Source organism: Gavialis gangeticus, unplaced genomic scaffold, assembly GCF_001723915.1.
Source record: "Gavialis gangeticus isolate Ggan-Ray unplaced genomic scaffold, GavGan_comp1, whole genome shotgun sequence".
Lineage (NCBI taxonomy): Eukaryota > Metazoa > Chordata > Crocodylia > Gavialidae > Gavialis > Gavialis gangeticus.
The window spans coordinates 5,635,889-5,660,359 of NW_017728983.1; the positions used below are offsets into that span (position 1 = coordinate 5,635,889).

The window sequence follows — 24,471 nt, forward strand, 5'->3', positions numbered from 1 at the left end:
GTGACAGCTTGTGGCTGGGGTAGTTGTGTTCCTACTCTGGTCTTACTAACAGCTCAGCGTTGGTTGAAGACATCTTCATTGATGACACAGTGGACTGGAGCCAAAGCTCTGGCTGAAATTCTGGTCCTTTGCAAAGATGAGTTGGGAAGGGTGTAACATCTTAATGCGGCTTGACCTGTTTGGGGTTGTAGTCTTTGATATCATCACAGGCTTCCAAAGGTTACACTATTGACTAGAGACTTCCCTAAGCTTGTCAGCCATGCTTGTATGTTCCATAAGGAATGTGCCATTGTGTTTTTGTATTGTAAGTGTTGTATACTCCTAGGAAATGGCTAGGTCGTCTTTTTATATCTGTTGGATGCCATCTTGAAGTACCTGGTAGTATAGCAGTAATCATAATGTTCACAATCAAAACTAATAGAACCATTGTGTAAACAGATGTTGTTGTCTTGGGCCTAATCAGGGCCCATTGAAGGCTTTGAGTTAGCTTTGGATCATGTCCTTTTGCTCTGTGACCTTATTGTTGTCCTTGTTCTCTCTTCCCCACCTCCCCACTCCCAACTTGATCAGTTGCCCTTACCTTTTGTGTCACATTTCATTTGGGTTATAACATCTTTGTAGCAAAAACCTTGCCTTGACTTTTGAGAGAATCCTGACACACCTTGAGGCAGTCAGATCAGTATATCAGTTTATTGAAGAGATGGGGGTGGAAAGGACATAAGAGTTGAGTGGTATTTATGGGTCCCTCACTTAAACATTTTGGAATAGAACTGCTTAAAGGTGGGTAGTCAGTCTGCTCCTGTAGTTCAGACTCTTGGTTTCTGGGGTTGCCTGTGTGTTCACTTAATGCCTGCAGTTTTGGGGGACCTGCACATCTTGCAGGAGCATTTTAATTAAGTTAAGATGTACAGTTCAGTGTGTGAACATGCATTTTGTATTATTTTTTTAAAGTGGAATGGCCATCAGCTGTCTGTATACAGCTCTGTGCCTCTGTCTTATTTGTGCATTGATTTACCCAAGTTCCATTAAACTATATTCCTGATTTCTGACTGATGTCAGTTTTATTGGCGGATTTTCAGATTGCTAGTTTCCTCTGACTAGATGGTTTGCTGCTGATGCTGTCACTTGCAAGCCTAAAACTTCAAATTCATCTTCTACATCTGTTACTAATCTGCTCTGTTCTAGCCTGATATTATACAGCTTGGTTACTCTGTCATCCTGCCTACAAAAAATTGACACTAAATCCCATAGGAGACTTGGCATTGGCTGTGGTAAAAACGTAATGGAGGCTACGCAGTACTATGTGATTTTTTGGTGCTGGAGCTTATGGATAGGATGAAGCTCTTGTCTTCTGCCCTCATGGAGAAGAGAAATTTAACACTTTTTTTCCTTTCCCTTTTGTAAAGCAAAAGCTGGCAGGCTGACAAACGTGCAGCTTACAGGACGGACTCTCTGGCTACTGACCATTTAGCTGGTAAGTGACTGTTTTGCATGTACCTAAGTTTCTGGGCCGCTTGCTCTGTAGAGAGGGTGCCAGTGTTTTTGGCAGTGACTATGTAATTACATGTATGTTTAAATCTTCAGTGGCTGCATGATGACCTGTGCCCTGGGGATACCCTCTCTAATATCACCCCTTTCTAGTCTGCAAATGCTCATATTGGATAGGACAGTTGCAGAGAATTTGACTTCTAATTCAGAAATGGCTGGTGGAAGAGGAGGAACTGTAGGGCTGAGGTTCCAAATGCCCTGGAAAGTGCCCGCGCCCCCCCCCCCCCCCACACACACACCTGGGGTTACCAAGTTCTGTTACTGGACTGCATGGGGAACCTGGATTTTGAATGGGTTTAGTTAGGGTGACCATAAGGAAATACAAGGTATCTGGGACACTCCTGCTACCGCCCACACCCCAGTGGTGCTGCTGCTGGCACTGGTAGAGACCAGTGGGCAGGGATGTGGGTGCAGTCCGGTGGGGAGGAGGAGCTGCTTGGTGTACCATGCTGCTCCACCTCCCTGTTGCAGTCTGCCCCTGCAATTCCAGGACTTCTGCTTTAAATTTTGATCAATCGACTAGGACCAGCCTATGAAAACTAGGACTAGTCCAGTCAAACTGGGACGTATATGGTTACCCAAAACGTAGACCTTGTGTTCCCTTTAAGCAGCGTTCAGGTCGGTGCTGGGAGAGGCACTTCTTCATAACTCAGCATCTTGATTGTCGTGGAGCAAGGCATATATAACTCCCAGCAATGTTGGCCACAGTTATTCTTCCTTTGCAAACTAGAGGTGAGGTGGAGTTGCAGCCAGCCAGGAGAAAGGACATGGGGTGCCAGGAACAGAGCAGTGCTACCAGCTAAGTCTGGCACTCCTTGTGCTCCAAGAGCACTCCAGGCCCAGAAAGCGGGAGAGCAAGCACCTATGAGAATAAAAAGTGGGGATGTGGCAAGATGCAGAGCTTTCCTCAACACCTGTGCTGTCCTTTTGCTGCACAACTGGCTTCCTTGGTGAATAGGCAAGAGCTATGAAAGGAAATAGTTGCAGTCCCCTGTTGGGACTGATTCTACATCAGTCTGCCTCTTCTTGTTTAGAGACACAAATTTCCATTCAATTAAATACTACTTTTTAATTTCTTGGAAGGTGGATGTTTTACTAGTTAGGAGGCTCTTGAGTGAACAGAGTATCCTCCATTCCAAATCCAGCTCTAAAATCAGTCTATATAGAGAGGTTCCCCCTTTCCACATCTCTGCTGGTGACCTCAGTGCATCTTCTCTCTAACAGTGGCATACCCGGATTGTGCGTGGGTGGGAAATCGACAATGAGCTCGGTGGCAGTTTTGACCCAGGAGAGCTTCGCTGAACACCGCAGCGGCCTGGCGCAGCAGCAGGTGAAAGGTAAGATGGCATCGGGAGACTTCCTTGAAACCTTTGCCTACCTAATCCCTCCACAGACAATTGCCTGCATAGACTAGGTCTCCTGCTGTCTTAAAATTACCTCAGAACTGCTGTGCTCCTTGTGGGAGGCAAAAGACAAGGTCTCTTTGAATAGTGATGGTCTGTAAGAACAAGTCCTCCCGCCAGCAATGAAAAAGCAATGTTTAATGCTCATCTGGCAGAGGTAAAAAATGACTGAGCAAGGTGTGAAACCACTGACAATTGGGCCCATGTCTTCTGCAAAGGATCCTTGTCTACAGATGACAGACATGACTGGTGCATCCTGTAGGACAGGCTAGAGCGGAAAGACCACCGTGCAGTGCTCTGAGGGCACTTACTCTTAGTAAGAGAGCCAGGCACAGGAGAATGAATTCCCTCCCAAGTTCGCCCAAGGGCTTGTGGAAAGGGCCACAGGTACACGGAAGAAGCTACTGAAGGAATCTGTTTTCTATCTTTCTCGGCTTGTAGGGCAGTTCACTAGCTTTAGTGGCATTGCATGTATCTATATCAAGGGTTGATTTCAGTCCAGGATGCCTAGAACTTCCTGTTTTGACACTGAATCAAATTTCAGGTTTTGTTGCATTAAGACAAGACTGATGTTAAATCACAGCATCCAGGATTTTATTGGATTTTGTTCTTCAGCTGTGTACTGCTACCCCACCCCTCCTTCCAGGAGTATTTCTTTACTTCTGGTCTCACTCCACCCCTTCACTTTTCTTTCCGTTTGGGTGATCTCTCAACTACTCCATCCCCAAAACTGGCACTACTTGTTGTTTTGATGCCATCATGCTTGGCTGTGCTTGTTTAATGTTTGGGCTTGCCTACTGTCTTGTTTGTCCTAGGGTGGGCTAGGACTGTCTTGCTGTTCTACTTAGCACAGTGAGAGTTGAGGTTGGCTATCTGTTTAGCAGAATTGTTAATCACCGCTGAGATGAGCTGTAATAGTACGCAGCCTGTGTGCCCTTTGTCCTAATTAGCTGTCTCTGCTAAATAGATGATGTTTACAGTAAGTATGAATGGGGGAAGTTCTAGCAATAGAATCATTTTCTGATTTGCCTGTTTTTTACTTTGCTAGTTACAGCTTTAAACTCGGAAGAAGAGAGTGATCCTCCAACTTACAAGGAAGCCTTCCCTCCACTCCCTGAGAAAGCAGCATGTCTGGAAACTGCCCAGGAGCCTGCTGGTGCCTGGAGCAAAATCCGACCAATCAAGGCTTCTGTCATCACTCAGGTTGGTGGGGACAGACTTTGTGCCCCCTTCCCCGTAAAAGAGCAGATTGGACCTCACCTTCCTGAAGAATTTTCTCTACAAAGCATGCTGGAGGGAGGGCAGGGAGGTATTTGTCTCTAGTTTTCCCCTTCAGTAACCTGCGTTTGGGGTGGGGAGTTCCATGGGGACATATTGAGTCGGCAGTTTTGCAGGGCTGTCTGTGGAGGAAAGAGCGCAGAACACCTTTGTTGTGGTGAATGCAGTGAGGGATTGAAACAAAAGAGGAACTTCATGCTTCTTCACAAAAATACCCAAAATCCAGCATAGTCTATTCTTGGGGTTGCCAAGAGCATTTAGAGTCCCAATAGTTAACACAGTGAATACCAGATAGGATGTAAAACCTCATAGTTCATGGCTAGAACCAGTTTCTTACCAGTGGAACAAGACTTGGTTAGGAAAGGGGGTAGACCCTCCCATGACCCCCTGTTGTAGTAGTCTTGTACCTTTCTCTGAGAGATGCTCAGTGTTAGCCCCTGAGACCAGGTCCTAAGCTAGGAGCTCCAGGGGGGTGAGATGTAGGGGTTGTTGCTGATCTGTCCAGTAGTTGCTCCTGTTGTGATGGGAGATTTCCCAGGTCTATGAACTAAGCTGATTGAACTGTCTTCAATTCTGCTTAGTTTTCCAAGCCAGTTTGCCGCCAGAATCTTGCTCAGTTATCACGGGGAGGAGATTCAGTGCAATAACCCTGTGTTAGGAGGAGGGCATGTGGCTGCAACTAAGCAGTTAGGGTAGTGTTGAATAACCTGCCCTTCCCTTACCTGTCTCTGTCTGAGAAGGTGTTTCACGTGCCACTGGAGGAGAGGAAATACAAGGACATGAATCAGTTTGGTGAAGGCGAGCAGGCCAAGATTTGCCTAGACATCATGCAGAAGACAGGAGCTCACTTGGAGCTATCTCTCGCTAAGGACCAGGGCCTTTCGATCATGGTCTCTGGAAAACTGGAAGCAGTCATGAAGGCTCGGAAGGAGATTGTCGCTCGACTCCAGACCCAGGTGAGTGCACTGAACTGTTTCCTTCTGGTCTCTGCTTGTCCCCCGTGGCCTCTCATGTTTGGAGGCCCTTGGGTGTGTGTGCTTATAAACTGAAGGGTTGTTGTTAGGTGACTAATTCAGCTTTGCCTCATCTTTCAAAGTGCACAATTGGCAACTTGGAATAGAGACTAGACTTAAAATAGGGTTCAAAGCTAATTACAGGGCATGCAGACTCCTCCCAGGACTGGATCCTGCAATATGTCAGGCAGACAGATGTCTTGTAGTAAGAACCGGCACCTGGAGAGACTATATCCTTTTCAGAGAGTTGGTGTTGCATAGAGGGGCTAGCCATTGGCTGAACTTCTACACCCAAAAACAGGAGAGAGGTGGAAGGTCCTCAGTGTGCTGCAGTTAACTTGTAAGGGAAGTTCTTTGTAATGGAGATTCTTGATCTTGGTAAAGGAAGACTAATATTAACAGAACATTTGCTGCCTCCCTTCACTACTATGACTGTATCAATCTAAGTGAGTGGAATTTATTTTATAATCAAGGAGATCTTTCTGCTTTGTATTCCACACAATTCCATGTGCATTTAGGATTTCTCAAATGCAGTTGCCAGTTAAGATGACATTAATGCATGCCCTGACCTTGGTACCTGTCCACCCACACACTGCACCAAGCCAGATGGTAGATAACAAAGGTGCAAATGGTGCATTAGGGCGTATTTTGAGCAAGCAGCACAGGCTGTATTGTAGTAGGAATAGAATAACAGGTTTTGGGGATACTGGGCAAGTGTCGTAGGAAGCCACCATTACAGTCCCTTTTAAGGGCTCCGCATTCATATGACATTCTTGCCTTATCCTGGCCCCTTATCAATAGAGAGCTAATTTGGACTTTACATCAATTTTACCTCGTTTTAAGCTTTATAATTAGTTTCATGGCTATACAAACACAAGCATCAAAAGCTCCTGTGTGGTGTCAGCTGTAAGCTGTTGTGCAAGAGTTCAAATTAAAATGATGGGTTATAAAGGAAAGGAAAGATCCTTGCCACAAAAGAAGCACTAGTAGCAGAGTCAGAGTGGATCCTGGAAGAGAGGGCCTCAGCCTGGGATGGGAAATGGTGCCTTCCACCTTGTGAACAGGCTGCTGATGCAGACCAGTTCAGTACTAGATTACCACTTAGTAGCTGTTTTGTAAGTTTTTTCCACAGGGCAGGATTGTTCTGCTTGTTAGAGGACATGAATCCATGCTGCTTGTCCGTGCGAGCAGAGGTCCAAGGGGTGTGTGTGCACTTAGCCTTTTTTAAGTGCCTTTCTTTTAAAGTGCCTATCCTCATGGCGTTTTCTCCTGTTGTAGCTGCAGTACAGTAGTGCACTGCTATGGCCTATGCTACATGTGGAGGGACCTCACCACTGGTGTTGAGGGGACTCCAAGGCACTCAGTCTATCGCTTGCATTTGCAATTGCTAAGTTTGCTCACCCCTATTAAGTCAAAGCTTGCTTCGCTCCCACTGCTAATGCAGGGTGTGCAGAGTGTATCTATTAATGACCCATGTCTCATGGAAAGAATCTTGAGTTGTAAGGCATGACAGAGTTGCTGGTAATGGAAAGAGGCCTCCTACCTTGGTTCACCTGCCTCTGACAGAGATGGTCTCACTTGGATGTTGGTTCCTATGTTTGTAGGCTTCAGCAACTGTTGCCATCCCCAAAGAACATCATCGCTTTGTCATCGGAAAGAATGGCGAGAAGCTGCAGGACCTGGAGCTCAAAACTGCAACCAAAATCCAGATCCCCCGCCCGGACGACCCCAGCAACCAGATCAAGATCACCGGCACAAAGGAAGGGATAGAGAAGGCCCGACACGAGATCCTGCTAATCTCCGCCGAGCAGGTAATGAACCTCGTTGCATTTTGAATACCTAGGCATGTGCTTCGATGCGAGGTGCCGGCCTTCTACAACAAAAGGAATGTAGTGTAGTGGTGAAGCAGTGTTCCAGTTACAGCTCAGGTCTAGGAGTCTGGAATCCTAGCCCTAAGGTGCTCACTACACACGTGTGTTAAGTCACTCATCCTGAGTTTTTTCCCAGGTGTACAAAAAATAGATGGGCAACATTTCACTTAATATTTTCCACATCTGGGTGGTGGTGGCACCTCTATCCTGTATGCTGCTCATGTTGGGTAACATCATTTTTGCAAATTTTACCGTAAAGGTGCTTCTGCCAAGTTGTTAATCATAGAAGTTTGCCTGCCCTTCCATGTTATAGCCCTCCTCCAGCTTGCCTCAAATCCTGATATTCTTTTTGATCAACTTGAATATAATGGAATTCTCGGAGTGGGGGGTGTCTTGCTGGTGAAAAGGATGGACCCTCTCAGCAGTGACAAGCAGCTCTTGTCCTATATCCTTCCATTTGGCAGTTGGGCTTTAACTTGCTGTATCCGTTCTTCCAGGCCTTCCAGAATACTTTTCACCAGTCAGGGCCAGTATGCTGTCAGCAGATGCAGCTCTTTCTTTTAGACTGCCCAAATAGCAGATGGATCCAGCTGCAGACTGACTTGTAGTAAAGGGTTGCTCTCTGGATGGTGTCTGAACACACTGAAATCTGTTGCTGAGAGTGTCATGGCTTGCTTTGGCCAGATGTATATAGGCTGATGGACTTGAGGGTCATAATGATGTAGTCATTTAGGTTCTTAATACTTTTATCTGTAGTGTCTTGTAGGAGTTGGAGAAAGGATGTACCATAAGATCAGGTAAGCATGAGACTTCAAGAATGCTTTGTACTGATGAGTATGTTAGAGACCAGAATTGATTTTGAGAACTTGGTCTTTGCTGGAAGGGACTTCTGAGCATACTTTACAGAGCTCCACGGGTAGATCCTGGGTAAAGTCAGTCCTTTTGTTTTGGGCCTATCTAGGATAAACGTGCTGTGGAGAGACTGGATGTGGAGAAGGTGTTCCACCCCTTCATCGCAGGCCCTTACAACAAGCTGGTGAGCGAGATCATGCAGGAGACAGGGACACGCATCAACATTCCACCACCCAGTGTCAACAAGACGGAGATAGTCTTCACTGGAGAAAAGGAACAGTTGGCCCAAGCTGTAGCTCGTGTGAAGAAGATCTATGAGGAAAAGGTATGGGTGGTCTGTAGAAAATGCATCCTGTTCCCTTACCTTATCTTTCCCACTTAATGTCTCCTGTCAATCCTTTTTGTATCCTTCCCAGAATGTAGTCCATCTTTTGGATCCCATCAGCTATGTTGACATCTCCTATTACAGAAGAGTGGGTCTTTTGGTAGCTTAGGCTTATTTCCAGAGAAGGTGACAAATGTTTGACTCAACACATTTCCTGGAGTCAGCTGACTACAAACTGTTTCAGTTGTGTTTTTAATCTCAAAGGCCTGAGTGGGAAGGCACAGCACTAGGAAGGAGGAGGCATTTGAAAGTGTGGCTTGAAGACTAGAATAGCCAGTTGCTTAACACAACTCCACATGTAATGGGCAGCTGAAGAGTGAATTTGGCTTCTGCTAACTTCCTACTAGCCGGCACTGTTCTGCAGTGTAGGGCTGCTCTCTCCTCAGCTAAGTCTGTATTTGTTGAAATCCTGGCTGTAATCAGCTTACAGCATGGTAGTCCATGTACTTACTGTGTTGCGGTGTCACCTAGAGGACACTATCGGGGATCTGGGCCTCATTGTGCAAAGGACTAAGCATGTGAGTGCTTCTACCTGCTTGTGCTGGAAGAACTGTGCCACCAGAGCTTAGTCTAATAGTAGATCACATGCTTTATTTGAATTGTAAGCATCAGACTTCCCTTATGAGACCTACCTTTTTAAAATGTGGAAGAGTGTAAATTGCCCTGGGTTACCTTACAACCATCTTATTCATCCTTACTTTTGTCCTTTCTGGGTGAAGTGTTTCACTATATCTGGTGGCTTCCCCTCCCTCCTCTCTCTTCCTTCCCTGCCCCTTGTGATTGATGCCCTAGTGCCTCTGCCCCCACAGAAAAAGAAGACTACGACTATCGCAGTGGAGGTGAAAAAGTCCCAGCACAAATATGTCATCGGCCCCAAGGGGAATTCCCTGCAGGAGATCCTGGAGAAAACTGGAGTCTCGGTCGAGATCCCACCCACTGACAGCAGCTCTGAGACGGTGATACTGCGTGGCGAGCCCGAAAAGCTTGGGCAGGCACTGACTGAAGTTTATGCAAAGGTAATGCTTACAGCATAGGTCACCTTTTCATAGTCTCCTCTTTGTGTCCCCTCTGCCCCCACCTAAGAAATGACTTTCTGCCCTATTCTGCCTGAAAGGTAAAATATTTGAGCAGATTCTAGAGCACCTGGAGGAGGCGGCCTTGGATATATCATGCTCTTGCCTGCAAAAGTTAGCTTGAGAAACCTGTACCAAGCAGGCTAGAGCAGAGGTTTAAACTGAAGTAGGCCTAGTGTGCTAGTGTGTTGGGCAAGTTACAGCAGGCCTTCATAATCATAATGTCTATATTCTTCCTAGGCTAACAGTTTTACCGTCTCCTCGGTCTCTGCCCCTTCTTGGCTTCACCGTTTTATTATTGGAAAGAAAGGACAAAACCTGGCCAAAATCACTCAGCAGATGCCAAAGGTAGGGATGGCATGGGATGACTTTGCTTACACTGCTCTATTCTGCAGTGCCTTTTCTCAAAGTGGTTCTTGCTGCTTTCTTCTAACCTCTTCCAAAAGCCTCTGGGTGTCTTGAAGCTACTATAGGACACCCTTTGGGGATGGATGGGGCTAGGGAAGACAGCATACTTCCTGACGAGATGGTCCTTCCATTGGGCCCAGACTGTCCTGTTCCTCTAGTTTACATAATACTAATTTAGTGCCCAGTAAAGTGTCACCATCCACATGTGTGCAGCAATTGGGCTGGTATAGACTAATGTACAGTGCTGCCAGATAATCTAGTCAGACATGGGTACTATCTGACAGTGGAGTAAATTGCTGTGCTTAAACTCACATGTAGACTGTGACATCAGGTTTATTTTATTTTGGCTCAAATCGCATTGGAGTTTATTCAGTCGCATTAATTGTACATGTAGACGTGGCCACTAAGTGTTCATCAGTGTGGTGGTTATACTCAATGGTGCTGCAAACCAGGAGTTTCGGAGGGTGAGAGAGCTGGTGGGTGTGTTGTGCTTATTCCCAACATTGAAAGCAACTTTACACTAAGTCATGCAACCTCTGATGCAGGCCACCTTCCCTTCAGACAAATAGCAAGATGGCATGCATGTTTGCTTTGCTCCCTACCAGGAGTGGAAAAAGCCAACCTTTGCCAGCAGTGCTGATTTGAATTGTGCACTTACAAGTTCTTACTGGGGTCTGGTCTCACCTTATTCAAAGGTTCACATCGAGTTCACGGAAGGGGAAGATAAAATCACCTTGGAGGGACCCACAGAAGATGTTAATGTGGCTCAAGAACAGATTGAGGCCATGGTCAAGGATTTGGTGAGTTGGCATGTTACGGTTCCTGGTAAAGGAATGAATTGCTGAAAGCAATGAGCAGCACAGACCAGAAATTTGTGTATATGTTATAGAGTCTCAAGAACTTTACCCCTGAATTGAGAAGATACAGAAGGCAGGCAGTATAGTGACTGAGTACTGGGGGGTGGGGCAGTGTCTAAACTCCAATATTGCTGATGAGATGCTATTCGGGGCATAAAATGCAAGAGCTTGTACCCTTCAGGCCAGCTAACATCACATGATTCTTTGCAGATCAACCGGATGGATTATGCAGAGATCAATGTTGATCACAAGTTCCACCGACACCTCATTGGAAAGAACGGAGCCAATAGTGAGTAGGAAGCCTTTTGATAAATGTTCTATGGCCCCTTGCATTTGTCTGTCTCCTTCATTTAGACAGTGGCTGGAATTCTGTGATCTAATCTGTATTGGCTTAACACTTAACAGGTGCTCACCAGAAGAGCTCTTAGCTCAAAGGACACTAGAACAATGTGCAATGCAGTGGTTTTTGTTTGGTTTAATTCCAAGTTGTCATGGATGGCCTTTACACCCATAAAGTCTCCCTCTCTACTAGAGGGAAGTTTTAGCATCTTTCCTTTCCTTTGAGTTGTTTTGTAAATGATGCAATGTGCTAATCATCTGTTTAGAATCCAAGATTAGCCCCTAAATTCATGTTTGTTCTTCAAGAACAAACCAACATGATTTTATCTAAATAGCTGGATTATTCAGGTGGAGGGAGAGGCGTGGGGGCATGCAGAATGGAAAGATGTTGCATTCTGGAGATATTGCATAGATTTGTGGACACCAGGCTGTCTCTTGTAGTTTCCTGTGCAGCAGACAGACCTGTTCTTGCTGACCTTCCAGGCTGGGACAAACTTTTTGCTTCCCTTTTTTTTCCTCTTTGAATTTGCTTATTTTCTCTGCGGAAAAGATGGGGCCTCTTTGGAGGCCAATTTGGGGTACAAGGCGTCCTTGTAAAACAAGTCCTTGTGTGAGGCCTGGACTGGCAAACAAGCTGTGATATGCTCATCTGTTTCTTCAGCCCAGTATTTGCCTTGCAGTTAACAGGATTAAGGACCAGTACAAGGTGTCTGTGCGTATCCCCCCAGACAATGAGAAGAGCAACCTGATCCGAATTGAAGGAGACCCTCAGGGGGTCCAACAGGCCAAGAAAGAGCTGCTGGAACTTGCTTCACGTATGGTGAGTAGGAAGGTGTCACGGCTTGATCCTTGAGAGATCCCATTGGCAAGGCTCTTGTACTAGTACTTCTAACTAATGCTTATGCAACAAGGGCCTTCACCCCAGCCAGTACTTGTGTGCCATGTACTGTGCAGGTGCTAGTGGCAGAGTAAACTTGATCCCTGCCTGTAGCTTTAGAGCAGGGGTTGGCAACGTTTTGGGGCAGAGTGCCAAAAACACCCACAACCTTGACTTGTAAAATGTTGGTGTGCAAGGGGCAGACAGTGGGGGAGTCATGAGTGGCCCAGTTGTCATAGCAGGACAGCCCCAACCCCTTTTCTGTTTTCCGCCCCAAGGCACGAGTGCCAAGCAAAATGCCTTCAAGTGCCACGCTCTGGCACCTGTGCCGGGGGTTGCCTACCCCTGCTTTAGAGCATCTGTCTATCAATCACTCCCAGGGCACAGTACTTGTAGCTTGCCAGAGGTGATTTGATTATTTCAGAGCTGTTACTGTCCCATAATTGTCAGGTGTCAAACTGGGAAAATTGAAGGGCGTGGACTCTGCTGTTTAATATTTGTGGTATCTGTATTTTCACAGGAGAATGAACGTACCAAGGACTTAATTATTGAGCAGAAATTCCACAGAACCATCATTGGGCAGAAAGGCGAGCGGATCCGAGAAATCCGGGAGAAATTCCCAGAGGTGAGGCTCCCCAAGAATCCTGGTGCCTCTTAATATTTGTGGATTTCTCTTCTGTTTTAAGTTAGGGTAAATGACTGCAGTTCTTTCAGCTGGCTGCAATGCTTTAGTGACACCCACCCCACTCCCAATCTCATGGGTTTTAATAATACTGTAGCTATGACATGGTACCCTGGCTCAGAGTCCCAAGAGAACACACTTCTAACATTTGAGTTTGAGTAATGCCATTGTTTGTTGGCTACTCAGGTGTACAAACTATTAGCAAGTGGACAGGGCATTCTTGGCCTCTGTTGGGAATTCTTAAAACACTCTTTTGAGGGGAAGGTTCCTCAAATGAGGGCTGGATTTTGCAGCATATGACTTGCTGATGATAACATTGAATTTTACATGATCTTGCCCTGAAGTGATTGCCTCTTGCAGGTTATCATCAATTTCCCAGACCCGGCACACAAGAGCGACATTGTTCAACTCAGAGGGCCCAAGAACGAGGTGGAAAAATGCACCAAGTACATGCAGAAGATGGTGGCAGACCTGGTATGAGAGCTTTGTCATCTTCCTTCATGGCTTGTGTGGTTTTGGGATGGAGAACTGACCCAACTTGATCTATCTGGCACTTGAACATCAGAGTAGATGAGTGGGACCCCTATACTGTGGTTGATATTTTTTAATAAGACTTCAGGTTAATTCAGTGGAAAGGAGTTGGCTTCCCATCTTGCTGGCTTCAGTCTCTTAAGTGGCTGTACTTTTCTGACCTTAGTCTCATAAATCATAAGGTATTTAAGGGGTAAGAAAAGGCTCTAACTTGGGTAAGAGTTTCAACACAGTAGAAATCATGAGGCAGTGGCAGGCTTGTTTAGTGTAACTCCATCTCCATAACTAACTAATCCCTTTTTTCTCTATTTGGAAGGTTGAGAACAGCTTTTCTATTTCTGTCCCCATCTTCAAACAATTCCACAAGAACATCATTGGAAAAGGAGGTGCCAACATCAAAAAGGTGAGATGATCAGACTGGTTCCTCTGACATTAAATGTCAGTTCCCTTAGCTCTTTCTCTTTCTGCTTTCGCTTGGTTCCACATGCTCATCAATAAAATGCAGTTTACCTCCCAGAATGTCCTCTGGCACAGGCCATATCCTATAATGTATTTGTTGCAGATCCGTGAGGAAAGTAACACCAAGATTGATCTTCCGGCGGAGAACAGCAACTCGGAAACAATTGTCATCACGGGCAAGAGAGCAAACTGTGAAGCTGCTCGCCACAGGATCCTTGCCATCCAAAAAGAGCTGGTAACTGGGGTCCTTACTTCTTACTGCAGGTGTTAAAATGGGTCATGAGCACTCAACAAAACCTAGGAGACTCCAGGAGAACCAGGTGCATAAAAACAAAAGGATTATGAAGAAGGGCCCTAGAGACTTAATTGCTCTAAAATTTTGTTTAGCTCATGGTTTGAATCTTGGGAGAGAACTGGGGAGTATTTACCTAAGAGACCAGGTTCTCACTAATGGTTCTTGTCTTAGATCTGACTATTTTTGGCATCCTCTTTAGGAGGGTCTTTATATCTATCTTGGCAAGATGGAAATCTTGAGTACAAACTTCTAAAATAGCAGTTAGACTAAGGGAAACTGTGCATCGACTGAATTCCAGAAAAGTAAAACTGTTTGACCAGTGAGGACATTCTGCTGTGTGAACATACTCAGGATTTCAATAAGGCTAGCACCCTACTACTGAGGTTGCTTTACTTTGAAACCACCTTCTCCAGATAATTATCAGGATGATTAAAAATGGGGCACTCAAAGCCTAGTAAGATATATCAAGGTGTTATCAGGAGCCTGCCTAGGCAAGATAAGTCCGGTACATTCTCGTGTTCAGCACTTCTGCTGTGGCTGCTGTTCCCTATACTGAGGCTTTCATGCATTCCCGTTAAGACTTCTGATGAGAATCTCTGTATTTGCAAGTTGATTTGTACTCTTTTCAGATGATGAAATGCACTAAATTCCCTTGTTCCTAAACTGTTCCCATGACATGGGAGGTAATGCTTTCTCAGCACGGTAAAGGGCAGAGGGAGACTGGCATGTGCTGGCTCACACAGCATCTGCTTGGCAGATATCCAAGTTGCTTTCTGCTCAGATTTACTTTTAATAAGTAGCTTTGTGAACATCTCCCAGTGGCCTCCATGCCTGCTGGGAGATGAGCTGAGGAGACAAACAGGCTCTGTCTTTGTCTCTCTCCATCCCCAGCAGTCTCCTCCAGCAACTTGCCAAGCAGTGTGACCTTAATTACCTGATGCTGTCTCCTCCTAGGCCAACATTACAGAAGTGGAGGTCTCCATCCCTTCCAAGCTGCACAACTCGCTCATTGGTGCCAAAGGCCGCTTTATCCGTTCCATCATGGAGGAGTGTGGTGGAGTCCACATCCACTTCCCTACTGAGGGCTCTGGCAGTGACACTGTGACCATCAGGGGCCCTGCCCAAGATGTGGAGAAGGCCAAGAAACAGCTGCTGCACCTGGCAGAGGAGAAGGTGAGGCCTGCCTTACAGGAGTGGATCAGATCCTTCTGCATGGTTATTTCTTCTTAGTGTGTTGCTTTTCCCCTCTGGCTTCCCATGGGAAGTGCTGGAAGGTATGAACAGTGCAAGAGTATCGAGTCCTTAGTCATTCTGGAAATGGATAATTCGGTGAACTGAGTGCTCTTACTAGCTCCCTTTATTTTGATCTGGCTCTTGCTCAAGCATGGTTCTCTTATTTCAGAATGAAGAAACAGAAATGTTAACTTCCTCTTGCAATTTGAAATATTGGTGTCCCTTGGTATAACTGGATGTAATTAAGGTCTCCAGTTGAAGGACTCTGACATACAGGATGGACACTTAATAACAAAAATATCTCCAGGAAAGGCTTATGGATCAGATCAGCTCAGCTCATCTTCTTCTTTATATTCTGGTTCATATCAGCTGTAAAACAGCAAGTTGGAGTCTGAAGGGACATGATCTTGCCCTGCAGGGGACTTGCCTCTTGTGCATAAGTGTTCCCTGGAGCTCTCCAATTTTCATCAATACCCTTGCTTAATGTTCTTGCAAGGTCATGTTGCAGCAAAGAAACATTTGAGTTGTTGCCTTTCAGCCTAGTCATACCTCTTATGATACCATATTTGCTTCTAGTTTTGCTTCAGCTCCAAAAGCTTGAATTTCTGAGTTATTGGGCACTTGTCCCTCTCAACAGACATGCATGTACCGTGCTTATCCTGAAAAGTCTGCATGTTCCTGAGGTGTGTTAAATGGTATATTCGCATATGTTTGAGTATTCATACATGCTCTGTTCTCTGCGGGGGGGGCTTTGTTTCTGTGCAGCAAACAAAGAGCTACACCGTGGACCTTCGTGCCAAGCCAGAGTATCACAAGTTCCTGATAGGCAAAGGTGGTGGCAACATCCGGAAGGTGCGTGATAACACAGGGGCCCGTATCATCTTCCCCACCTCTGAAGACAAAGATCAGGAGCTCATCACCATCATGGGGACTGAGGAGGCTGTCAAGGAAGCTCAGAAAGAATTGGAGACACTCATCAAAAACCTGGTGAGGAAGGAACTCTGTCTCTCCTTCCCTCATGCTCCTTTATGGTGAAGGAGGAATTACTTGGCATCTGCCATCACTGAACTAGCTAGCTGGTTTGGAGTCAGGACAGAACCTCTATAGGGTGGGGTCTTTTGGAGATTATGAATGGGACCTGGTTAAAGGCTCTTTTTAAACCCAGAAGTGGAGTGTAGTAAGCATGCATGGCTGTTCTGTGTCCCCTTTGTCTGCAGGATAACGTGGTTGAGGACTCCATGATGGTGGACCCCAAACACCACCGCCACTTTGTCATTCGCAGAGGGCAGGTCCTGCGTGAGATTGCTGATGAGTATGGTGGTGTGATGGTCAGTTTCCCCCGCTCTGGAACCCAGAGTGACAAGGTTACCCTTAAAGGAGCAAAGGATTGCGTGGAAGCAGCCAAGAAGCGCATCCAGGAGATCATCGAGGACCTGGTACTTGTCTGTTAGGCATAGCTTAGGCTTGCCTCAGGAGGGAGCCACTTAACAGCTCTTCCTTGCTTTAATTGCTTCTCCTCTTTGCCTCTAAACCTCCCCTTTCTAATAAGTAGTCTCGATTTTCATACAGTCTTACAGGCCTGAGGAGCAGCAGGTTCATGTTCACTACTATAGCTCCTATGTCCTATCTGGGCTGCCTTGTCTGGTACTGTTTGTGACCAGGCTTTAGGCTGACTTGGTCCTAGTCTGGGAAAGCTGCCTCTGCTGGGAGTTGAGTTCCCTTTGAATCCCTAACCCAGGCTTTTTCCAGGAGGTAGCATGGGATGGGGTAGTTTTGTCTGCCTTAGTGATACTAAAATTGGGACGGTCCTCCCCATGCCACTTCACTTGAGGTCCCAGCAGAAATTCATAGTTTCATAGTTAGTAGGGTCAGAAGGGACCTGAGCAGATCATCAAGTCCGACCCCCTGCCATGGCAGAAAAGAGTTATTCCTAGTCACTCCTGGTAGTGCTTGGGGGAACAGGTACTCCCCCAATGCCTGCTGGTCCCCTCTGACTAGTTTGTAACAGGCCACTAGATCCCCCCTCAGCCTTCTCCTGTGGAGGCTGAACAGGTTCAGGTCCCTTAGACTTTCCTCATAGGGCCTTCCCTGCTGCCCCCTGATCATGTGAGTGGCCCTCCTCTGGACCCTCTCCATGTTGTCCACATCCCTCCTTGGAGTGCGGTGCCCAGAACTGGACGCAGTACTCCAACTGCAGCCTGACCAGTGCTGCATAGAGGGGGAGGTGCATCACCTTGCACTTGTCAGTGTTGAATCCCATCCTATTCTCATCCGCCCACCCCTGTAACCTGTCTAGGTCAGATTGTAGCCTATTCCTTCCTTCTAGCGTGCCCACATCCCCCCACATCTTAGTGTCATCGGCAAATTTGAACAGGGTGCTTTTTACCCCCTCGTCCAAGTCACTGATGAAGATTTGAATAGTGCGGGCCTAAGGACTGAGCCCTGCGGAACCCCACTGCCCACATCCCTCCAGGTCGAAAATGACCTGTCCACCACCACTCTGGGTGTGACCCTCCAGCCAGTTGGCAACCCATTTGACTGTGTAGGTGTTGACACCACAGTCCCCCAGTTTTTTAATGAGAACGGGGTGAGAGACAGACTACGTCCACTGCTACCCCTGCATCTAATGATTTGGTGAACTGGTTGTAGAAGGCAGCCAAGTTGGTTTGACAGGACCTGCCTCTAATGAACCCGTATTGGTTGCCCCTAAGTGTAATCTCCCTTGCTGGCCCCTTGTGGGCATATGCCAGAATAATTCTCTCAAAAAAGCTTACCCAGGATTTGAGGTAAGACTGCCTGGCCTATAGTTTCCCGGGTCTTCCTTCCTCCCTTTTTTTGAAGAAGGGAACCACATTGGCCCTCTTCCAGTCCTCTGGCACCACACCAGAGCACCACAAGTGCTCATAAAGCTGTGAAATGTGGACGTTAATCCCAGTTCACACCATGCTGTTTAGCCCCATGGTTTCCTGGGGGTGGGGATAGAATTTGTACCTCTTGCTGTCCTTTGTTAAAGGTCAGCTTTATCGTGTTCTCAGCTCAGTAATGTACTTGGGGTCTCGTGACTCTGTCCCTATCCTGGTCTAAGGTGCATGGAGCCCTTTTAGCACTGGGTGCAGTTGGGGTTTTCTTTCCTCCAGAAGTGTCCAGTCATGTCAATGGGGACTCTTGGAGCAGACCAGCAGTTAATGCCTCTGCTCTTCCTCTGGTCTCCTTAGACTGTTACTGTTCAACCCTACTGGGCAGCAATCTTGAGAGGAGCATGGGCACAAGAAGCTTTTATTGAGGTCTCTAACTTCTAATGGGGGGTGCAGCTTTAGATTTCGAAGGCTAGCCTTCTGCCACTGAAATGAGGATTTTGACACTCTTGGGAAGAAGAGTTGTTGCTGTGCACTGTGGCCCCCTCTGACAGCTTTGTCCATATAGACTTTGTCTGGTGGCAAGTGTTTGCCTACTGTGTGTTGACCAAGCAAGAAGGTGGGCAGTATAACAGGACAGCCTGGGTCATTCAGGCTCTTCCTCTTTCATCTGCTCAGGAAGCTCAGGTGACAACTGAGTGTGCCATCCCCCAGAAGTTTCATCGCTCCATCATGGGCCCCAAAGGCTCCCGGATTCAGCAGATCACTCGGGACTACGGTGTTCAGATCAAGTTCCCTGACAGGGAAGAAAACCCAGGTATGGGGTTGGGAGAAAAGTGGTAGGTTATGTACCAGGAGGAGGTGGTGGGATGAGCACAGTATGATATTGGGTTGGTCTGTTAAATAAAAAATTAGGCCAGGTGGAATTTGAGATGGTTTTTCTAGGTGCCAGATCTTAGGGGGGAAAATCTTGTTTCAGAGGAGCAGAAGCGGGCTACAAACAGAGCTTGTACTGTGTTGGCTGTAATGACTGATGTGCAGAAAGAACTCATCTTGGGCTAGGGAGGATCTGGTCTGGGCAGGTCATGGCAGGTTTGTTGGCGAAGGCTGTCCAAACGCAACTTCCAATCCAGGATGGAGCTGAGGCAGAGGTTGTGCTCTCTGGAGACAGCTTCATGTACATCAGTAGGGCAGCCTGCAGGAGCTTGATGTGGTGGATGTCCTTCCTGTGCTTGGAACTGGGAGTCCTGGGGTTTTACTGAGCAAGGTGGAAGACGTATGCTGTTGTGTGTGGGAGGAATGCCAATGGCATAAGCAGTTGAGTGCGGAATCCTGTGTCACATCCTTAGCCCCTGCCACAGAGCCAGCTGTGCAGGAGAATGGAGAGGAGGGTGGAGAGGGCAAGGAGGCGGACCTCAGCTCGCCAAAGAAGTGTGACATCATCATCATCTCTGGCCGCAGAGAGAAGTGCGAAGCAGCAAGAGAGGCTCTGCAGGTATGTGATATTGCTGGTTCTGGCTGGAGTCCTACTGTTCCTCTAACCTGCTTGTGCCTGGAAGCAGGAGACTTTGACTGGCAGAAGTCTGAGAGGCCGTAACCACACAGGCGTGCTTTTGGGGCTGTGTGGTCAACTGTATAGCAGGCAGGGAGGGGCAGTTAAACTCCACCTTCAGATGTGGATTTCTTGGACTGATGGGTCTGGAGAAGGGTGCCAGTTGACCCTGTATAACTGTGAAGCTATAAAGAGCCCAAACACTAGTGAGTTCTTGAGCCATGGGGTTTTACTACCAGACTTGTGAGGGCAGTCTAGGCACATCAGTCAAGCTGTGCTTGCTGTTCTTAGGCTGAAGTGTTCTAGCTTGCCCCATTTGTTAGACTGAAGTTCTTGCCTTCACTGGGGAGTCTTTTTGGTCCCCTTGTTTAGCAGTGGGTTTATACTGTTTGGTCCGTGGCTTTTTTGCAGGGTTTTGCCGAGTGTTTCTCTCTGGTAACCGCTGTGGTCTTCCTTTTGCCCCTGCAGGCTCTGGTTCCCGTCACCATTGAGGTGGAAGTGCCCTTCGATCTGCATCGTTACATCATAGGTCAGAAAGGAAGTGGAATCCGTAAGATGATGGATGAGTTTGAAGTAAGCCGGGTTTTATTCCTATCCCTCCTGGTTGTCAGACTTGCCCCTAGCAGACATTGGTGTGTTGGACTGACAGGACTTGTACACAACAGTGATTACTTGGAAGCCACAAGAACATTAATGTAATGTTTGCCCTTTCCTAGCCCTGAGTACCAGATGCTGTGCTCTAGTTCTGGCAGGGATCAAAGCTGGATATTGGGGCTTTCGTGTCTGGTTCAGCATCACTCAAGAATATGACTTGGCACCAGCACCAGTAGTGATTATGTACACCCTTCTGGCATGTACAGTGGGTCAAGTTAGCTGCTGTGGGTGGAGGTGGGACACTTTCTGAGGCACCCAGTGCTGGAAACCAGGCTGGGTGGATCAGGGGGTTGATTCTCTCTAATAGTGGCCATTGGGCTGTGCTGCTCTAAGGCCCTTAGGCTGATGCAACATGGCAAGGGTAGCACAGCCCAAAGGCATTGACAGGAGGTTGGCTTTGGTTCTTTCAGGCTGGGCTACTGGCAGTGTCATGCACTGAACACTGATCTTGAGCTGATATGCTGTCTTGCTGTGAGGTAGCAGTGACTGTAGGTGTATGTCATTTTTAGGTGAACATCCAGGTCCCTGCCCCCGAGCTTCAATCTGACATCATCACAATCACTGGTCTGGCTGTGAACCTGGATCGTGCTAAGGTGGGGCTGCTGGAGCGAGTGAAGGAGCTACAGGCAGAGCAAGAAGATCGGGTAAGCTTGCCTACCTGCCTGGGTTGTCCACATCCAGTCAGGGCTGTCTGGGAGCTGGCTGAAGGAGGCAGTTCCTCGAGGAGTAGATAAGCCATGTAAACAACTGTGGTCTGGGATTTGAGCATTTCTCGAGTAGCCTGATTTTGGAGAAAGCAGGGCACGACTGATCTCCAAGCTCCACACTCTCCCCTGCCCTCCCCACACCCATATGCCTCTAGTGACCTATGGACAATCCAGTCTGAGCATAGACAGTGACATGACCATGGGCTTCAGTCATCTGAAGATTTCCTGCTTGTTCAGAGGAAAATGGAGACACTAAGTGGAGTTGGGATCTTCAGGATTATCCAAGCACGCCTTCCACAAAGCAGAACCTGCTGCAGAATGTATGGTGTCCATTGGCGCTTGTTGGGAGTCTTCCTGCTGGCTTCGTTGAAGTTGGAATTTTGTGTAGAAACTGTTGCCCCATCCCTTCTCCCCATCCTTGCCCATACATGTAGGATGCAGCGTATCAATTCCCTTTGGTTCCTCTGCCCCCCAACTCCCAGAAAAGCAGTGGCTTGGCTGCCGTGTAGGCCTTAGGCAGATGCATGTGGCTCCAAGGGCCACTATCTTTAGGCAGGGTTCCCATAGTAGCCCAAGTGGGACAGTTCTGGACATGTTGTGGGTAAGCAGGGTAGTCCCCCTGAATTGACCTAAGTGTATGATGTCCCCTGATGTGGGGGTGGAGGCCTGATGCCCTTTAACTGGATAAAATGCTGGAGGGTTTGTTTATCTTATTACAGGCCTTGCGAAGCTTCAAGCTGACAGTCACTGTGGACCCCAAGTACCACCCAAAGATCATTGGAAGGAAGGGGGCAGTGATCACCCAGATCCGCACTGAGCACGAGGTCAACATTCAGTTTCCAGATAAGGATGATGACAACCAGGTGAGGACTGAAGGAGGCAAAAGACCTCCTGGAGCTGTGGCTGCAGACCTGTATACCACAATCTTCCCTGCTGCTGCTCGCTGCAGGAAGTGCTGGTAAAGGTGACAACAATCCTACAACAGGCCTGCCTTGGTCTTACTGACTTTGTTCTAACTTCCTGTGAGCCTACCTGGGGAGCCCAGTGGGATGAGCCTCCTATAACACTTGCTTTCTGCTCACTGATCTCTTGCTCAGAGGTTTGGGGTGGGGATGGGGGGGAGGTTCTGTTCCCTCCACATGTATTGATGTCCTCCATGTATGTCTTGCAGGCCCAGGATCAGATCACCATAACAGGCTATGAGAAAAACACAGAGGCTGCCCGAGATGCCATCATGAAGATTGTAGGTGAACTGGAGCAGATGGTCTCTGAGGATGTTACCTTGGACCATCGTGTCCATGCCCGCATCATTGGAGCCCGTGGCAAAGCCATCCGCAAGATCATGGATGAGTTCAAGGTGAGCCACTGCTGAGGAGGATGGTGGAGCTGAGCTGGCTTGTAATGGACTGCAGCTGCTGGCCCTCCTGCTTCCCCTCCTGCACGATCTCTGCAGAACTTGACTCACAGCATCTGAGTCAGTTCCTTTCTGGATCTGGGGCAAAGCATGTAACTGGGGCCCTAAATGCAGGAAGAGGAAGTTCTTTCCACTGAGTGTCTAGCAGCTGTGGGCTGGATGTGTTTTAATCACACATAGCCCCTGAAACCTTGCCTCTGCTCCTCCCAGCCTGAGGAGATGCTAGCAGTGGCTTGAAAGGGAGGATAAGATCACTGAGAATGCTTTGGGTAGCAGCTTTTCCTCCTCCCTTCCCACCCCCCGCCCCCATCTGCTTGCTGCCACAGCAGCTGCTTGAAACACGAGGAGTGGCTGTGGTCACCTACTCAGGCTGCTATGATCCTTGAACAGACACCTGTGATGAGAAGGGAGATCTTTGCCCAGGATGGGCACCATGGACTGGCTCTCCTGGTACTACACTATTGCACAGCTCTGGACATGGAGGGGATGGCAGCAATTTCTGGAGAACTTTGTTACTTATGGCCTCCAAATTTCTTGGATTCTGTTCTGGGAGTTTTTCTGCTCCAGATCACCACTCCCCCAAGTGGGTCAGCCAGAGGGTTTGGTGTGATCCATTGTCAAATTGATCCTCTCTAGGGCAGTGCTAGACTAACCACGTAACACCAGAGCAAGGGCCCTCAGGGAGGGGCTCTAAAGCTGGTGGGATGTGGGTAAAAACCTTTGCTGTCCTGTGTTCCAGGTGGATATCCGCTTCCCGCAGAGTGGGGCTCCTGATCCCAATTGTGTGACTGTGACAGGGCTCCCTGAAAATGTGGAAGAAGCAATTGATCACATCTTGAACTTGGAAGAAGAATATGTAAGTGATGGGGGAAGTGAGGGCTAAGGGACTGGTCTCTGAACTGGCTTTAGCCTGGCATACTTCCTTGATAGCAAGGAGCACAAGCATTGTCAGTAGGCCTAAACTCCAGCTCTCCTCGTCTTGTTTGCAGTGAGCCCAAGCTAGCACCACTGGGAAGTTAAAGGGTAGATGGGTCCATCGTAGACTTACTATACACAGCCCTGGATGTTTAAATGGTTCTCTGGCCTCCTCTCTTGGGGAGGTGGAAAAGAAGGGTTTCACCATCTCCTACTCCAGCATTAGCCCAGACTTCTTGCATACAGTCTCTACATATGGCAAGTTCAGCTGTTTTTCTCTAACTTGCCCAAGGAAGCTGAGAGCCAGAGGTGAGTGGGTGGGCATTTGAGCCCAAGCCCAGTGGCAAGCTTCTGGAATGGAGACCAAATGTGAGGGAGGTAAACTACTGAAGTCTGGCAGAGGCCTTTTGGATGTGTATATGGCATGCCAGCAGTAGTAGAACTAGGGGTAGGGGCAGGGAAAGGAGACTGCATTGTTGTGATTGGGGAAACACTGTTTGTCATCACAAGCAGCAAGGATAATGTGGAGCCTCCTACTGAGCTTTGGCTTCTAATGCTAACTTGTGTAGTGAGAGCTAGATCTGGGCACATGGCAGGGTTGTGCTTAACAGGGCTGTATCCTGTGCCTGCAGCTGGCTGACGTGGTGGACAATGAGGCAATGCAGGTGTACATGAAGCCCTCTGCCCATGAGGAGTCCAAGGCCCCATCCAAGGGATTTGTGGTGAGAGATGCCCCATGGGCAACTGTCAACACGGAGAAGGTGAGTGCTGATGCTGACACCCTTGCGGGGAGGTGTCTGGCTGCAGATTGTGCCTGCGAGGGGGAGGCAGGCAGAATGAGCCACTAGTTGCTCAAAGTAGGAACAGCCCATTAAAACAGGCTCTCCTTCCTCTCGACTTCCTGAGCCTTTCCCTCTGGACCTGCCTTGCTGGTGTCACTTGTCCACTCCTCCCTGCCTGAGAAGGAAGCAGGAGGCTGGCTTCCAGATATTTTGGCCTCTTGTTGTCCTGTCCTGTCCCGTCTCCTTGGCAGGGAACACTAGGGATCATCCTGGTGCTCTTTAGTGAGCAGCAAGCCTGACACTCCGCTTCATGACCCCTTGGCTTATCAGCCATGGTTTTTCTGCAAAGAGCCTGGTCATTGGACAGGGTTGGGAAGGCGTACTGAGCTGGGACTCCCAAGACGCTTCCCTTGGCCAGCTCTTTACCAGTTATGTAGACTTGGCAAGGCCTCTGTCGACTCCAAAGATATCCAAGGGCACGTGACATG

The 24,471-nt window shown here is 47.8% G+C and overlaps 1 protein-coding gene across 2 annotated transcripts in view; it reads left to right on the forward strand.

Annotated features, from left to right (window-relative positions):
• HDLBP (high density lipoprotein binding protein) overlaps positions 1-24,471 on the forward strand; it is a 48,514-nt gene that overhangs the window by 21,144 nt on the left and 2,899 nt on the right. Inside the window, exons 2-27 of one of the 2 annotated variants that reach the window (XM_019513427.1) lie at positions 1,407-1,474; positions 2,773-2,885; positions 4,000-4,154; positions 4,970-5,185; positions 6,847-7,053; positions 8,075-8,290; positions 9,160-9,366; positions 9,664-9,771; positions 10,527-10,631; positions 10,899-10,977; positions 11,708-11,847; positions 12,425-12,529; positions 12,947-13,060; positions 13,434-13,520; positions 13,680-13,811; positions 14,826-15,044; positions 15,870-16,091; positions 16,322-16,540; positions 18,638-18,776; positions 19,309-19,454; positions 19,980-20,084; positions 20,675-20,809; positions 21,592-21,735; positions 22,044-22,229; positions 23,026-23,142; positions 23,834-23,962. In XM_019513427.1, the coding sequence (XP_019368972.1) occupies positions 2,810-2,885; positions 4,000-4,154; positions 4,970-5,185; positions 6,847-7,053; positions 8,075-8,290; positions 9,160-9,366; positions 9,664-9,771; positions 10,527-10,631; positions 10,899-10,977; positions 11,708-11,847; positions 12,425-12,529; positions 12,947-13,060; positions 13,434-13,520; positions 13,680-13,811; positions 14,826-15,044; positions 15,870-16,091; positions 16,322-16,540; positions 18,638-18,776; positions 19,309-19,454; positions 19,980-20,084; positions 20,675-20,809; positions 21,592-21,735; positions 22,044-22,229; positions 23,026-23,142; positions 23,834-23,962 (3,708 nt within the window). In that variant the 5' untranslated portion in view covers positions 1,407-1,474; positions 2,773-2,809. The remainder of the gene's footprint in view (positions 1-1,406; positions 1,475-2,772; positions 2,886-3,999; positions 4,155-4,969; positions 5,186-6,846; positions 7,054-8,074; positions 8,291-9,159; positions 9,367-9,663; positions 9,772-10,526; positions 10,632-10,898; positions 10,978-11,707; positions 11,848-12,424; positions 12,530-12,946; positions 13,061-13,433; positions 13,521-13,679; positions 13,812-14,825; positions 15,045-15,869; positions 16,092-16,321; positions 16,541-18,637; positions 18,777-19,308; positions 19,455-19,979; positions 20,085-20,674; positions 20,810-21,591; positions 21,736-22,043; positions 22,230-23,025; positions 23,143-23,833; positions 23,963-24,471) is intronic. The other variant, XM_019513436.1, reaches the window with a different exon arrangement.